The sequence below is a fragment of the Pristis pectinata genome, chromosome 32 (assembly GCF_009764475.1).
Source record: "Pristis pectinata isolate sPriPec2 chromosome 32, sPriPec2.1.pri, whole genome shotgun sequence".
Classification (NCBI taxonomy): Eukaryota; Metazoa; Chordata; class Chondrichthyes; order Rhinopristiformes; family Pristidae; genus Pristis; species Pristis pectinata.
Window position 1 is genome coordinate 6,789,230 of NC_067436.1, and position 15,977 is coordinate 6,805,206.

General features: G+C 45.4%; 1 protein-coding gene across 1 annotated transcript; it reads left to right on the forward strand.

Moving 5' to 3' along the window:
- The first annotated feature begins 4,544 nt into the window (after window positions 1-4,544).
- On the forward strand, window positions 4,545-13,893 carry LOC127585345 (40S ribosomal protein S17). Its single transcript, XM_052042744.1, has 5 exons — window positions 4,545-4,649; window positions 6,483-6,634; window positions 7,321-7,426; window positions 12,475-12,540; window positions 13,774-13,893. Exons 1-5 carry the CDS (start codon window positions 4,647-4,649, stop codon window positions 13,846-13,848), a joined length of 402 nt encoding a protein of 133 aa, XP_051898704.1. The 5' UTR covers window positions 4,545-4,646; the 3' UTR covers window positions 13,849-13,893.
- Window positions 13,894-15,977: the final 2,084 nt, after the last annotated feature.

Genomic DNA, 15,977 nt, shown 5'->3' on the forward strand with positions numbered 1-15,977 from the left:
TCATAATCTGATAAACTTCTATCAGGTCTCCCCTCAGCCTCCGCTGCTCCAGAGGAAACAACCCATGTCTGTCCAACCTCTCCTTATAGCTCATGTCCTCTGACCCAGGCAGCATCCTGGTAATTAGTCTGGAGAAATCAGACAAAGTAGGAGCAGGTGTAGGCCATTCAGCCCCTCAGGTCTGGTCCGTCATTCAGTAAGGTTATAACTGGTCTGAACGTAGACCCGACTCCACGTTCCTACGTACCTTTCACCTCCACCCCCCCCCCCTTTGTTTATCATACTTATCATACTTGAAACCCAAGGTGATGGACAGTATTCTGCCTGGAGAAAAGTTGCTCAGCGTTATCTTCAGAAGACTCGGTTCTGCTGCTTGTTCACCAGTGTTAGAGTTTTCTGTTCACAACATCAGCTCTCGAAAGATCAAGTGACAAAATAAAATATAAAACATAAATCACACGAGTTGGATATCCTAAAGATCATGTTCATCAAAACGTTTTGAGCTACTTGGAGGAATAATGGAAAGTGTAGACAAAAACCATACCCTGGGTGTGGTGTATGGTGGTCTTCAAATAAGGCTAAGGTGTGTTGTCAGAGGCTGCCCTCACAGACCTGGACTACCTACAACAGGCATTTCAGAGAACTGGAAAAATACCACTAACAATGTCTCAATCCTCAGTTCACTGGGAGGACAAGTGAACCAATGTCAGTGTCCTCTCCCAACCCAACATCCCAGCACTGAGGCCCTGTTACGCTCGGGTTGCCTATGTTGACAGGCCATGTTACTTGTGTACCTGGCACCTGACTCCACACCGAGCTCTGTCACAGGAAGAAATAACCAGGTGGACAGAGGAAAAGATGCAAGGAAGTGCTCAAAGCAATGAACATCCCCATCGACTCCTGGAGATCTCCAGCCATGACCTCCAATGTCATAGTCATAGGATTGTACAGCTCAGATATGGGCCCTTCAGTCCACCATATCCATGCCGACCATTGTACCTATCTATACCAATCACATTTGAATTAGGTTTGTAGTCTTCTACGCCTTAGCTATTCAAGTCTTCTCCGTGGATTGTCACCTTGTTGTGGTGGAGAAGCTTGTGTGGTCCTGAGATCCCAAGAGTGATGCTGTCTGGAGCGATGCTCTTGGTAGGGTCACCCCTGGCGGTAAGGTCGATGGTGAGGTCCCTGACAAAGAACAATCCAACTAAGACCTCAGCGGTGGAACAGGCGGATGAAGTTACTTCGAGCTCAATGGCTGTGAAGGCAGGTGAAGGCTGCAACAAATCCATCAGCTCCAATCATCGTGGTTTCCATGCCATTGGAATCAGTTGGTTGATTTGTGAAGTATCGTGTGCTTTTTGTAGTGCAACATCAAGTACACGTTAAACAAATACACGCACAGGTGTCTTCCCTCTGTGGGCTACTCAGAGCCAAGATTGGACTCATAAGCCACTTGAGAGCCCATAAATAGATCAATGGAATGAAGACCATCATCCTCAACCTCGAGGGATAGCCACGATGAGCTGTTCAAGTGCTCACCTGGATGTATGTTAAATAATGCGATTGTATCTGCTTCCACCACTTCCTCTGGCATCATCTCTTATATTCTATTCCCCGATCTATGAAGGCAAGCATGCCCTGTGACTTCTTCACCGCCCTATCCACCTGTGCTGCCACTTTTAGCATCTGTGGAGGAAAAGGGATAGTCGACGTTTCAGGTCGAGACCCGGAATTCCTCCAGCGATTTGTTCATTGCTCCAGATTCCAGCGCCCGCAATCTCTTGTGTCTTGGCCCTTTCATCAACTGTTTCATCAGAGTTCAACCAAGCCAGCTGTACTGGCTCCCGATTAAGCGACACCTGGACTCATATTCCCCACCATGTTTTCAGGTCCCTTCCTTATCTCACCCTCCCTCCCTCTAACCACTTCAAACGTATGAAGTAGGAGCACGAGTGCTCCTCCACCTCAGCCCTGCTCCACCTTCAACAAGGTCATGGTTGATTTGATCTGGGTTTCAATTGCACTTCCTGCCTCTTCCCCATAACCGTAAAATCCAAAAATCTATTAACCATGGAGATTTCTGCGCTGCTCTAATCCTGGCCCTCGGAGACATCCCTGAGAGGCCGAAACTTTGGAATTCCCTCTGCCTCTCTATCTGAGACACCCCTTTAAGTTGATGTCCAAGGACATCTGTCCTTATGTGGCTCAATATTAATTTTTCCATATAACATTCCCGTGAGGCACCTTGGGATATTTTTGATAGGTTCACGCTGTGGTTGTTGTTACAAAAACAACAAATGGTGGAAACACTCAGCAGGTCAGGCAGCATCAGCACAGGTGCACCTCAAGGCTGTGTGCTTGGCCCCCTGCTCTACTCCCTGGACACACATGACTGTGTGGCTAAGCACAGCTCCAATGCTATATACAAATTCACTGACGACACCACTGTTGTTGGACGAATCACAGTTGGTGATGTGTCAGCTCACCGGAGCGAGATAGGACACCTGGTTGAGTGGTGCTGCAACAACAACCTGTCGCTCAACGTCAATAAAACTAAAAACTGACTGTTGGCTTCAGGAAGGGGAAGGAGGGCAAACATGAGCCAGTCTACATTGGTGGATCAGCTGCGGAGAGAGGCAGCAGCTTTAAATTCCTGGGCATTAACATATCAGATGACCTGTCCTGAGCCCAGCACGTGGATGCAATCATAAGGAAGACGCGCCAGTATCTTTACTTTCTTCGAAGGTTAAGGAGGTTTGGCTTGTCACCGAACACTCTAACAAAACTTCTATAAATGTACAGTTGAAAGTACCCTGACTGGTTGCATCATGGTCTGGTAGAGCAATTTGAATGTGCAGGAACGTAAGAAACACAGAGAGTAATGGACTCAACCCATTACATCACGGGTACATCCCTCCCCAACATCGAAAGTATCTACATGAGGAGCTGCCTCAAAAAGGCAAAATCTATCATCAAGGATCCCCACCATCTGGGCCTTGCCATCTTAGAGTCATAGAGACACAGATTCATACAGCACGGAAACAGGCCCTTTGGCCCATCTGGTCCATGCCGACCAAGATGCCCATCTAAGCTAGTCCCATTTGCCCTCATTTGGCCCATATCCCTCTAAACCTTTCCTATCCATGCACCTTTTAAATGTTGTTAATGTATTTGCCCCAACTACTTCCTCTGGCAGCTCATTCCATATATGGACCACCCTCTGGGTGAAAATGTTGCCCCCCCTAGGTTCCTATTAAATCTTTCCCCTCTCACCTTAAGTATGTGGCCTGTAGTTTTTGATTTCCCAACTCTGGGAAAAAGACTGTGTGTATTCACCCTGTCTAGGCCCCTCATGATTTTATACACCTCTATAAAATCACCTCTCATTCTCCTACACTCCAATGAAAATGGTAAAAAGGTCCCAACCTGCTCAACCCCCTCCATAACTCAGTCCCTCAAGTCCTGGCAACATCCTCATAAATCTCCTCTGCACTCTATCCATCTTAATGGCATCTTTTCTAGAGCAGGGCGACCAAAACCGAACACAATTATCCAAATGCGGCCTCACCAACGTCTTGTACAACTGCAGCATAACATCTCAACTTCTTAACTCAATGCCCTGACTGCTGAAGGCAAGCATGCCAAAATCCTTCACCACCCTGTCTACCTGTGACGCCACTTTCAGGAAACCATGTACCTGTACTCCTAGGTCCCTTTGTTCTACACTGCTCCCCAGGGCCCTACTGTTCACCGTGAAAGTCCAACCCTGATTTGTCTTCCCAAAATGCAACACCTCACACTTTTCCAAATTAAACTCCCATTTGCTATTCCTCAGCCCACTTACCCAGCTGACCAAGATCCCTCTGTAAATCCTGAGAACCACCTTCACTGTCAGTGACACCACCTATTTTAGTGTCATCTGCAATACTAACCATGCATCTTCTAACAGCTACCATCGGGCAGGAGCTACAGAAGCCTGAAGTCCCACACCACCAGGTATCAAGAACAGCTACTTCCCTTCAACCATTCGGTTGGTGCCGGAAGCATGGCGACACTTGCGGGCTGCCCGCAGAACACTACGCAGGAGATGCATTTCACTGTGTTTCGATGTACATTTGCCTAATAAAGATATCTTCTTGAACCAACCGGCACGATCTTAATCACTACCTCAGTACAGCAGCACTATGATCACTTTGCACTACAATGGACTTTCTAATTGCGTACTGTCTTGTGTGATTTATTCAACTGGTGCTTTTCTTGCGAATGTTGCTTCTCTGACGCTTTGTGCCTGTGATGCTGCCGCAAGTAAATTCTTCGTTGCACCTATGCATACATGGACTTTGTGCATCTGACAATAAACTTGTCTTTGACTTCTGTGGAGAGAGAAACAGAGTTAAAGTTTCTGTGACCACCAGAACTGGGAAACTGAAAAATACACGTGGGGTTTTCAGCAGGAGGGAAGGTGAGGGGAGGGATGCACAGAAGGGAGTGTCTCTGACAGTGTGAGTGGCTTATGATTGGGATGAGTTCTCCCACAGCTCCCTGTGGTGGTGGTTCAGGCAGCGCCGCGGCCAGCCCGCTGCTGGGGTCCTTATCGAGCCGCTCCCGGCATCCTTCGCTCTTTTCTGGCTGCGGCAACCAAGATGGTGGGTGAGGCGGGAGCGGCGCTGAGGGAGGATCCGGCGCCATCCGATGGCAGCCGGGGGTCCCGGCCGGCGGCGCCCGTCCACGCCGACGCCCCAGCCCTGCGGCCGGCCCCAGCCGCCGATATTGTGGGCGGGGAGCGGATGGAGACCGGGGGGGGGGGGGGGAAAGATGGGTCCCGGAGCGTCCGCCTCCTCCTGGGTCCCGACCCCATCGGTGCCGCCGGCCCCCGGGCAGGGGAGTCGGGCCCCGGGCTGACGCGGGCGGGGAAGCACCGGCCCTTGGCTGCTCGGGCCATCCGGCCGGGGGTTGTGGTGGTAGCCCCGGGCCTCGGGTTGGGCCGGTGCCCCAGCCTGGGCTCCGGTGGGCCGGCTGAATGGGAAGGCTTCATCCGGTCGGGCACCGACGACAGGCAGGGCCTGGGGGGATGGGGTGGGGTGGGGGGGGGTGGGGGGATTGGTGGGTGAGGGGGTTGGTGGGGATGGGGTGGGTTGGGGGGATGGGGTGGGTTGGGGGGGTGGGGGGATTGGGGGGGGTGGGGGGATTGGTGGGTGAGGGGGTTGGTGGGGATGGGGTGGGTTGGGGGGGTGGGGGGATTGGTGGGTGAGGGGGTTGGTGGGGATGGGGTGGGTTGGGGGGTGGGGGGATTGGTGGGGATGGGGTGGGTTGGGGGGGTGGGGGGATTGGTGGGGATGGGGTGGGTTGGGGGGTGGGGGGATTGGTGGGGATGGGGTGGGTTGGGGGGGTGGGGGGATTGGTGGGTGAGGGGGTTGGTGGGGATGGGGTGGGTTGGTGGGGGGATTGGTGGGTGAGGGGGTTGGTGGGGATGGGGTGGGTTGGGGGGGTGGGGGGATTGGTGGGTGAGGGGGTTGGTGGGGATGGGGGGTTTGGTGGTGTTGGGGGGTGTTTAAATCAGAGTGTTTGCTCCGATTGCCCATCCCCAGAGTCGAGAAGGTTTAAGGGGAGATACAAACGGTTCAGAACTGTGGAAGAGTAAAGGCTACCTGTTTCCTAGGGCGACAGATAACCTAGCATCTTGTACTTGTTAACTGGCAAGAGCCAGAGGAGACATTATTAATGCAGCAGATTTTCTGCCCCACTCTTCCAAAGGCAGTACGCTAAATACATGATTCTTCCGCAATCTGCTGTGAATTAATTTGTACAGAAAAGTAGCTTGACTTGGTGGCAGAATAGTTTGTAGAATTCGATGTGTACTTAAAAGAAAAAAGCAATTACAAAGCTTTGGGAGATAGTGGGACTAATATGTGGGACGACAGGACTTATTGTGGTGAACATATATAAATGTAAATATCTGAAACGTATCTATGTAAATTCAGCCAGATAGTTGGATTAGTTGATCTCAAATGGACCTTTGGTTGTCTGGTGTGTCTTTTGCAATTCCCATTGGATGAGTATGCTTTGTACAAAATCTAATTCACAGCAGATTGTGGAAGAATCGTGCATTTAGCATACTGCCTTCTTTGGAAGAGTGGGGTAGAAAATTGTATCATTTAATGCTTTGTAGTTGATTGGAAAGGGAGAGCCTGCAAATGCTGTAGTGTGAAGCACATTAGCACAGTGGTTTCCTGCAGCCCACTTAAGTGAGCTGCTGCCTGAATTTTCCACTCTTTAAGTTTGTAATATACGTTTGCCCTCTTCTAACTTTGCCTTGCATACCTGGTACCTTGAGTTACTATATTTATCCAATCAGCTGGAGTCATGAAGTACTGTGGTGAAGCTTAATGATTCCCAGAATTGTTAGAAATACATGTGTTGTTTTAAATGTTGCCTCTTGGTTGAAGAGTGAAGATGCTAAACTGTTTCTTTCCGGATAGGGTCGTGTCAGGACTAAGACGGTCAAGAAAGCCGCTCGGGTGATTATTGAGAAATACTACACGCGTCTTGGCAGTGACTTCCACACAAACAAAAGGGTTTGTGAGGAGATTGCCATCATCCCCAGCAAGAAACTCCGCAACAAGATTGCAGGGTAAGAAATGTTATCCTCCCTTAGACTTGCATGAGCAAGTTGCTTCATGACAGTATTGAACTGAGTGGTGGGTTATATCAATTACTTTCTTTTGATCGCTTCCTCCTGTGCAGTTAGCCCTTTGACACATCTCTTGGTACCACTATGTTTTTGGTAGTGGATCCTGTGTACCTGTACCAATTTCCATTTAAAGATTACACCTGTGGTGCCAATACATTGGAGGGAAAAAAGAGAAAGTGGTGTAGGATTATTTTGACATCCATGTAGCACCCATCCATAATGGTTCTGCGTCCACTCGACCCTACTTTGGGAAGCTCCTGTATATCTCCAACTTTTAAAACTTGATCCCTATGCAAAACCATGAAGTGTGAGCACATCACTTTCTTGCAGATTGTTTGATTTTAATATTTGAGGAATTTTTGCCATTTGCTGGAGGACATGACTAATTTGGTTGTTACTTAAAAGAGAAGGTAGATCAATGACTGGAGTTTAACAGTTTGTTTAAAATTTGTTCAAATTACAAAACAGCTCCAGAACGGGCTGCAATCAAGTCAAAATAATTAGAATTTATTCAAATTTTAATTCTTTCTTGACTGGAATCTATTGTAGAGCTGTTTTGTAATTTGTTGCTATGGGAATTAATTATTGTACGGCAGAATAATCAAAGTTGTATGTATTTTTCCTAGGTATGTAACACATTTAATGAAACGTATCCAGCGTGGACCTGTCAGAGGCATCTCCATTAAACTGCAGGAAGAAGAGCGAGAGAGGAGGGATAACTATGTCCCAGAGGTGGGTTTGCTTACCTTTTGTTGAGTTCATTGATTCCTGTCTGTTCACTTGCCTAAAATCTTGGGGTTTGCATTTAATTATCAGGATTGGTAAATGGTCTTAAGGCAAAATACTTCCTAATAACTTGTGAGGAAAAAGTTGCGTGTAAGCTGTCATGATAGTATTAACCATCTGTAATTATTTGAAATAAAATGGATCATTATGTGATGATTCACTTATCTCTAGCTGTAGAAGACTCTAACCCAATAATCTTTCAGATTATTGGTTCAATTAAATTAAGAGATCTGGGGTACAAAATTAAAAATGGGTTGACTAAGGCCATTCTAGGCCTCGTCTGAGAAAGAAGTTAGTCTGATACCTGATGGTCAAGAATCCTTTCTCAGTATAGGGACAGCCCACATGCACTCCATCCAGCACTCCCATATATGTCTCCAAATTTTAAAATGCTCCCTGTGTGAATCTATTAAAGTTGGGCATGCGCTTTCGCTGTCATAGGGGCTACCTGACTCTGACCCTCACCTTCTGCCCCCTTTTCCGGTTCCTAAGCACATGGCATACTCCAAGAACAATGATCATTTTGTTTCCCTGAGAGATCACCTGGGCATTGACCAAGTCCCATCAACACCAAACCCTCTGCATGCTGACTCAATCATGTAAAACAGAACAAAATATGGGAATAAATGGCAGTTTTTTTACCATCTTTCAGGGCCTGAGCTCAGCTGGCAAGGCATGGGTGGAAATAGTCGATAGACCCCAAAATGTGACCTCTCGATGGGGCAAAGCATAAATGGAGAAATGTCATGGGCATGTTTGAGCTGTAATTGTCATAGATTCCAATCTGTATGTTGATTGGACGAACCAGACTGACAAGGGTATTGTAGAAGAAATTGTGGAGTGTGTCAGGATTGCTTTTGAGAACAGTATTTTACAGAACCTACCCAGGAGCAGTCTGTTTTAGATTTGGACATGAGTAATGAGGAAGGATTAGACCACAATGTGATAGAATTCTAGATGCAGTTTGAGCGGGAACACCACAAGACCAAGATCACTGTCTTCAATTTAAATAAGGACAATTATAATGGTATAAAGGTAGAGTGGGAAAATCAGCAGAGAGATGGGTTACTGGATAAACAGTTGCAGATATTCAAACAGCTGGTCCATAACACTTGGGAATTTAAAAAGGGATTCAGTGAGAAAGAGGCACAAATGTGGTTAACAAAGGAGATTAAGGATAACGTTAAATTAAAAAGTAGGACATACAAATTGGCATGGAGTGGTGGTAGGCCAGAAGAGTAGGAAGTTTTATGGGCTTTTTGGCCTTTTACTGCTGGATCCTAAGAAGGCAGAAAATTGATTTTCAGAGAAAATGTGTGTAATGTCAAAACAAACAGATTTATAACAAGGAGGAAGGCAGCTAAAGTGGGTGTGGGATCTCTGGAGAATGAGGCTGGTGAATTAATAACTGTTAACAAAGAAAGAGTAGGTTAAATCAATTTTTTGCATCGGTCTTCAATGTGGAGGACACGGCAAATATCCCATAAGATAACAGATGGATTAATTTCAAATAACAGGGTAACTTGTAAAAAATCCTGATCACAAGTGGGTAAAGTATTAGAGAAACTCACCGGGCTAAAGACAGACAAACCACTGGGACCTGATGACCTGCACCTAAGGGTTTTAAAGGAGATAGCTGCAGAGTTAGTGGGCCTATTGGTTGAAACTTTTCAAAACTTGCTAAACTCCAGAAAGGTACTGAAGTTTGGAAACTAGTGAATGTGATTCCTTTGTTCAAAAAGAGAGGAAGACAGAAGGTGGGGAACTGTAGATCTATTACAATAACATCTATTGTGGGCAAGATGCTGGAATCGATAATCAAAGAGGAAATAACTAATCATTTAGAAAAGCTGAATATAATCAAACTTGGTCAACATTGTTTTCTGAAAGGTGAATCACATTTGACAAATTTGCTTGAATTCTTTGAGGATACAACAGGGAGGGTTGCTAGAGGGGGAACTGCCGATGTAGTGTATTTAGATTTCCAAAGGGCATTTGACAGGAGGCTGGTGCATAAATTAAGAGCACTAGGTATTGGAGGAGATGTGTTAGTGTGGATTGAAAACTGCCTGCCTCATAGAAAACAGGGAGTTGTAATAAGTGGGCCCTGTTCAGGCTGGAGGATATAACTAGTGGTGTTGTCCATGATTGGCACTTGGCACTCAGTTGTTTACTACTTGCATTAATGACTGGAGGCGGGAATGAAAAGTAATGTTTCCAAGTTTGCTGTCAGTATGAAATTAGGTGGACAGGCATGTTGTGATGTAGACGTCATGATTCTGCAATGGGATGCAGATAAATTGAGTGATTGGATGAAAATGGAGTTTGGTGTAAGGGTCTGCACTTCAGTACGAGGAATTAAAAGGCAAATCTAAATGGAGAGAGGCTGCAAGTGAGTGAAGTTCAGATGGATCTAAGTGTCTAGTGCATGAATCTCAAAAAATTAGCAGTTAGGTCTAACAAGTAATTAAGGGGAACAGCGTGTTGGCCTTTATTTCAAAGGGGCGGGAGGTTTTGTTACAATTGTACAGAGTGTTGGTGAGACCACACTGGAATAGCACAGTTTTGGTCCCCTTTCTAAATAAAAAAAACAATACAGTAACGTTGGAGGTGGCCCAAAGGAGATTCACCAGACTAATTTCTGACACGAGAGGGTTGTCCTATCAAGAGAGATTAGACGGTTTGGGTCTGTATTCCTTGGGGTTTAGAAGAATGAAGGGTGACCTCTTTCAAGCATACAATATCCTAAGGGATCTTAACAGGGTAGATGTTGAGATCGAGAATCATGAGCAAGGAGACATAGCTACAGAATAAGGGGCCGGTCATTTAAAACTGGTGCATAGAAATTTCTTCTTTGAAGGTGGTGAATCTCTGGAATTTTCCATCCCCAAGGGTGGTGGAGGCCAAATCATTAGATATATGGCGATTGATAAATATTTGAAAGATTGAGGGTTACGGAGAACTGGCACAGAGGAGTTGAGGCCAGTATAGATCAGCTGTGATCATATGGAATAGTGGAGCAGGCATGAGGGGCCTGGTGACCTCCTCCTGCTTTCTTGCCTCTTTTTAGGCTGTCTCTTATAATTTGTTGTTGCTGTCTGCCCCATGTCTGTCAACCTTCCCAATAATAGTCACTGCTTCCTTGTTTGATAAATCTGTCTCCTTTTTTGTTTAGTCCAATGTTGAGCTGATGTTGATGCAACCTCTGCAAACTAGCACAAATTACCACATCCACATTCCTGGAGCATCTGAAGCTAAATCTTGAATTAACTCATCTCGGAATTGTTTTTGTGTTATGGAGAGCTAATTCCCTGGCTCTGTGAAATTACTGGTGTAGGTGGTGTCTATCTCATGTTGTGGCCTTTAGTGTGAATTCAAAGGCACTGCCTTAGCCTGCACTATGATTCATCAATCTCATGGCAACTCCTGTACCTCATTCCCTTTCCTGCCTGATCTTCATAACACCTCTTGTTTTTTCCAGTGCCTAAAAATCTGTCGATTTCACACTCAAATGTATTCAGTGTTGTCATTTTAGTTATTCACAATTTCAGTGACCTAATTGTTTGCACTCCATGTATTTATCAATTTTTTTGTTCAGTGTCTGCTATTTGAACAGTAGAATTAATCTTTACTGGTGTTTTGAAGCAGCAGAGCCTGAGTTACTAGTTAGTCTGTTGGATTTGGCTCTTTCAAACAAGCTGCTGCCAGTGTCTGAAGATGAAGTTGGTTTAGTTTCCTGGAGCGCTGTTTTAACGGCAGCAGTTCTTTGTGTGTCTGCAGTGAATGGGGTTGCATTTAAAACCGGTGTTTGATGTAGATATTCCTATAGTGTCTTCTGTGCTTGCGAGATGTTTGCACTCTGGGCTGAATCAAGCTGGCTTTGACTAGTTGCTGCAGTCCCCATGCTTCAGGGATGTACCTGGGTTGGATGCAAAGGGCTGATCATGCTGCCTGCCTGGCTAGGCCTCAACAGCAAAAGTGCTTTGGGTGATGGACTGCTGATGTTCATGTAGTGGCTTAGACAAAGCTCTGTCTCTTGTCAAAGCTGGGGCCGCGCTTAAGTACCTTCAATATTTGGAGACATTTTAAGCAAAATCATGGCAAGGGATGTAAACTATTTTTAAATATTTTAAAGTTTGAAAATAAAAGAGAGGATTCAGAGGTTGACAAGTACAAACATTTTTTAAAAATACTCACCTAATCTCCAGGCTGGAAATCCATTTTGGATAGTGTCTCCAAACCTACCCTTGGTCTGACTGGTGTAAGATTGGAGAGAGAGAGAGTAGGGAATCCCAGGGGCTCAGCCATGGGAAGGATGGCAGATGCACCAGTGACCTAGCACAGCACAGACTTGCAGGTTTTGACGTTTTTGGTGGGGAGTGGGATAGATGGGTCACTGAACACTGGTAGTCTCTTGTAGTGCAATTACATTTTGTTGGGAAACGTAGCAGTTACAGTGCACAGGAAGGTCCCAGGAAAAAAAATGATTAGCTCTGGTTTAAAGACTTGCCTGCCTAGAACATGTGCAATTGGTACTTAGGCCCAGAATCATAGAAAGGTACAGCACAGAAACAGGCCCCTCTGCCCACTGTCCATTTGCCCATCAGTCCTTCACTCACACTAATCCTACCCTAATCCATTCTATCCTCCCCACATTCACATCAATTCTCCACAGAATCTACCCCTCGCCTACACACTAGGGGCATTTTGCAGCAGCTAATTAATCCACCAACTCTCATGTCTGGGGATGTGAGAGGAAAACCACACGGTCCCAGGGAGAGAGTGGAAGCTCTGCATCGACAGAGCTGGAGGTCGGGATTGAACCTGGGTCCCTGGAGCTGTGTGTCAGCTGCTTTACTGTGCTACCCATTTGTGGCCCGAGCCCACACATTCTGGTGTTGGCGCTACCAGTGGAGTATAAAGAGATAGTGTCTGGGAGAACTGACTGGTCAGTTCCCTGATTTATCTTTTCCCTCTGTTTTTGCTTCTCTCAGGTCTCTGCTCTGGATCAGGAGATGATTGAGGTGGACCCAGACACCAAGGAAATGTTGAAGCTGCTGGTGAGTCATGAATATTTGCTGCTTCACTGTGTAAATGTCGATTTTTAATAAGTCAACCCTTCAGAAGACATGGCCTTTGTTGCATAAATTTTGAGTGAAGTGTGATTTACCCTTGCTGTAAGGCCTTGTTTAACATAATGTATTTTGTGGAGTAGATGACTTTATTAGGTTTTGGGACTAATCCAAAGCAGAACAATATATCATTGGAGTGTGCTGGCTCTGCAGAATTCTCATTTAGAATCTACTCAACAGGACAAGTCAGCCAAATTCCATTGTGTAGCCTTTGTAACTTCATTCATTCAACCCCTCTGGAGGGTGAATAGCACTCCAGATGTAGGGAGGTTTTGGTCCCTCTTGCAGCACCGTGCTAATGCTAGCACATTTTGATGAATGAATCACTGTTCCACAATTCCTATATTTTATTAAGTCTGTTGGTTTCATTGACTGCAAATAGGTGTGAAATTATTTGAAGGACCTTGTGACACAGTACATAATCTTTAGTTTCTGTGGTCCGTATTGCATGGTGTTTCAGTGAAGCCACATTTATGATGTCATGAATCATTGCATTTTCATATGTGGGCATTAATAATCAAAGAGCAGTTTAGAATCTTCCCAACAGCAGCACGGATCTTCCAGTCAGGAAGAAGTTCCTCGTCTTACCCTGCATTGTGTAAACAGTTGCATCATACTGCAGTGAAGGCCAGGGCTGGCCTGTCAGATGTGGGGCTTTGTTAGTTACCCTGTGTGTAGAGTTCACCCTTTGAGTACTACAGAAGTGTTCTCATCTGGGTAATAGAGGATATTGATGACTTTGATAAGAGATTCCATCCTGAGAAAGTGTTGGGCAACACAGTCCTCGTGTGTGACTGGTAGTTTTTCGATGTGTTTTCACTCAGTCAAACGCTTGACTCGTAAGTTGCTGCTAGTTCAAATGAATGGTGGAGACTAGAATGAAGAGAGCAGATTTTATGTAAATAGCATAAAATGAGAACTTTCTGTGTCTGTTTCTGTCAGCAACTTTGAATTCCTTTAGATCCATGGGGTGGACTGAGCTATTTCTAGATTTAACTTTGGATGTTATTTGCTTGTTAACTAGTGGAGGTAGGAATGTTGTTATAGTTCTGGTCCCTGCCATGTGGCATTGCCCCTGAATATCCTGCTGGTCCAGTGACTTATAATTAACTCACCAGTTGGTTTGCTTTTTTTAACGGATTTCTCACCCCTCTTTTGCAGGACTTTGGCAGCTTGTCCAATCTTCAGGTCACACAGCCTTCAGTGGGAATGGCCTTCAGGACTCCCAGACTCTAAAGTTATTTCTGCCATGTTCTTCGAGTAATAAAACAACAAAAGGAATTTGCTGGTTTTGTGTTCTTGTGTTCTATGCTTCTGCAGCTGCATCCCCTTGCCACAGTTTGGGGATAATGTGGGTTTCCTGTGTATTCCTGTAGTGTCGTTGATGGGGCTAATACAGGTTTGACAAGAATTGGTGTAAACTGAAGGTTTGATGCATAGTTACTGGACTAGGATTGGCAAGCTGACAGTGCTTGCTGCTGATTTTGAAGAAAGCTGCCTAATGTTTTACAAAGCGCCACGAAAACTGAAATAGAGAACATCTTGAAAGAATCTATCTGAAATACTGAATTCCACAATTAATTTTTTTAGACCTAACTAGTTTGCTGAGCAGCAATTATGGATTTATATGCTATCAATAATTCACATACTTCAAAGCATAAGATTCTAGGGATATCGGGTGAGCAAAAGATCATTTGAAGATCAGTCCTCAGATTCTGGACTATGCTTATAGTCTGGGCAGCAGTCTGTTTTTGCTGAGAGCTGACTCCCAAAGTATGGACAGATCTGTGTTTTCAAAGGTATCTTTGTGCACCTTCCAGTTTGGGAGACTGTTCTTTATATGCCTGGCATTATTATCTGTTCTGATTGCTCTGTAGATGAGTGCAAGACAGCATTACCTGTGGCGAAAGGCTGACCCAGCAACATGATTTCCATGAGGGTTGCTTGTAGGTTCAGTTAATATTTTGAAAGTTGAGATTACAATGGATCATGCTGATGTCTTTTATTCACCTCTTGTTCTGTGAAATCTATGGTGCAGGGTCCTGCAGTTCTGATTGTTTCCCTTCTGTCCACCTCTGTGCCTGGAACTGTATCACTGCCTATGATGTGACCACATTTTTGAGAACACCAGTGTGGGCAAATTCTAGCCCTCAGCTCAAGCATCTCATGTACAAAGGCAGTGCTCTGGATTACATACTGTATCTCTTTTAATACAGTGGCTGTAGATTCTAATGCACTGCCTAATAGTAATCCTTTGTAGCAGTTAGTGTAACGCTATGACAGCGCCAGCGACCTGGGTTCAATTCCGGTTGCTGTCTGTAGGGAGTTTGTATGTTCTCCTCGTGTCTGTGTGGGTTTCCTCGGGGTGCTCTGGTTTCCTCCCACATTCTAAAGACGTACAGATTAGGAAGTTGTGGGCATGCTGTGTTGGCGCCAGAAGCGTTGCGACACTTGCGGGCTGTCCCCAGAACATTCTAGGCAATAGATGCATTTCGTGGTGTTTCAATGTACATGTGACTAATAACGATATCTTTAAAAATTGGATAATGAAGGAGCAAACATTGCAGAAATGTAGTGAAGTGGGACGTAACTGGGTTGGTGTTGGGAGGCAGCAGTGTAGATCAGAAGGGCTGAATGGCCTTGTGCCCATTTTTCTGCAGAAATTTCAAAGTTGGTTTCACATAATTATTGCTAAGTTCTGATCGATATGCCAATGTTACAACTGCAGATCTGTGCCAAGATTGCCTAGGTTTTACACAAGGGGAGTTGCCTTGTGCAGCAGTTGGGTTATTGTCACCCATTAACTAAGCAGTTCTTAGCTGGGGCATATTGTATGGGAATTCCCCCCCCCCCCCCCCCCCCTAGTCTACAATGAGGATTTAAACTATATTTGGTCCCTTGAGTTTTTTTGTCACAGAGCTAGTTGGTTTGTGACTTAAAAGCTGAGGCAGGATGTGGGATGCTGAGGTTGGAAAAGATTTCAGAACTAATTAGAGTGTTGGAGGGTGATCAGTAGGGTTTTGGGTGTTGGAGGGTGATCAGTAGGGCTTACATTTTCGCTTTAATATTAAGAGTTGAAGGCCCAGCTGTAGTTTAATTTTCATTGAGCTCCCTGCTGGCAATGTTAGCCCTGCTGAATTTACATTGTCATTCGTTTTAACAATATCACTTTTGAAGATTCACCATGGCCTCCAGCACAGACATGGGCTAAGGAAAAGATTGAAGGCTTCAAACCCAGAACTATGCTCATGGCCTGGGCAGTAGTTTGCTTTTGCTGAGATCTGACTCAAAATTGGATAGAAATGTGTTCCAAGATCCCACAGTGTATCTTGGGGGACCTGGGGGTGGAGTTGTGCAGCCAGGAC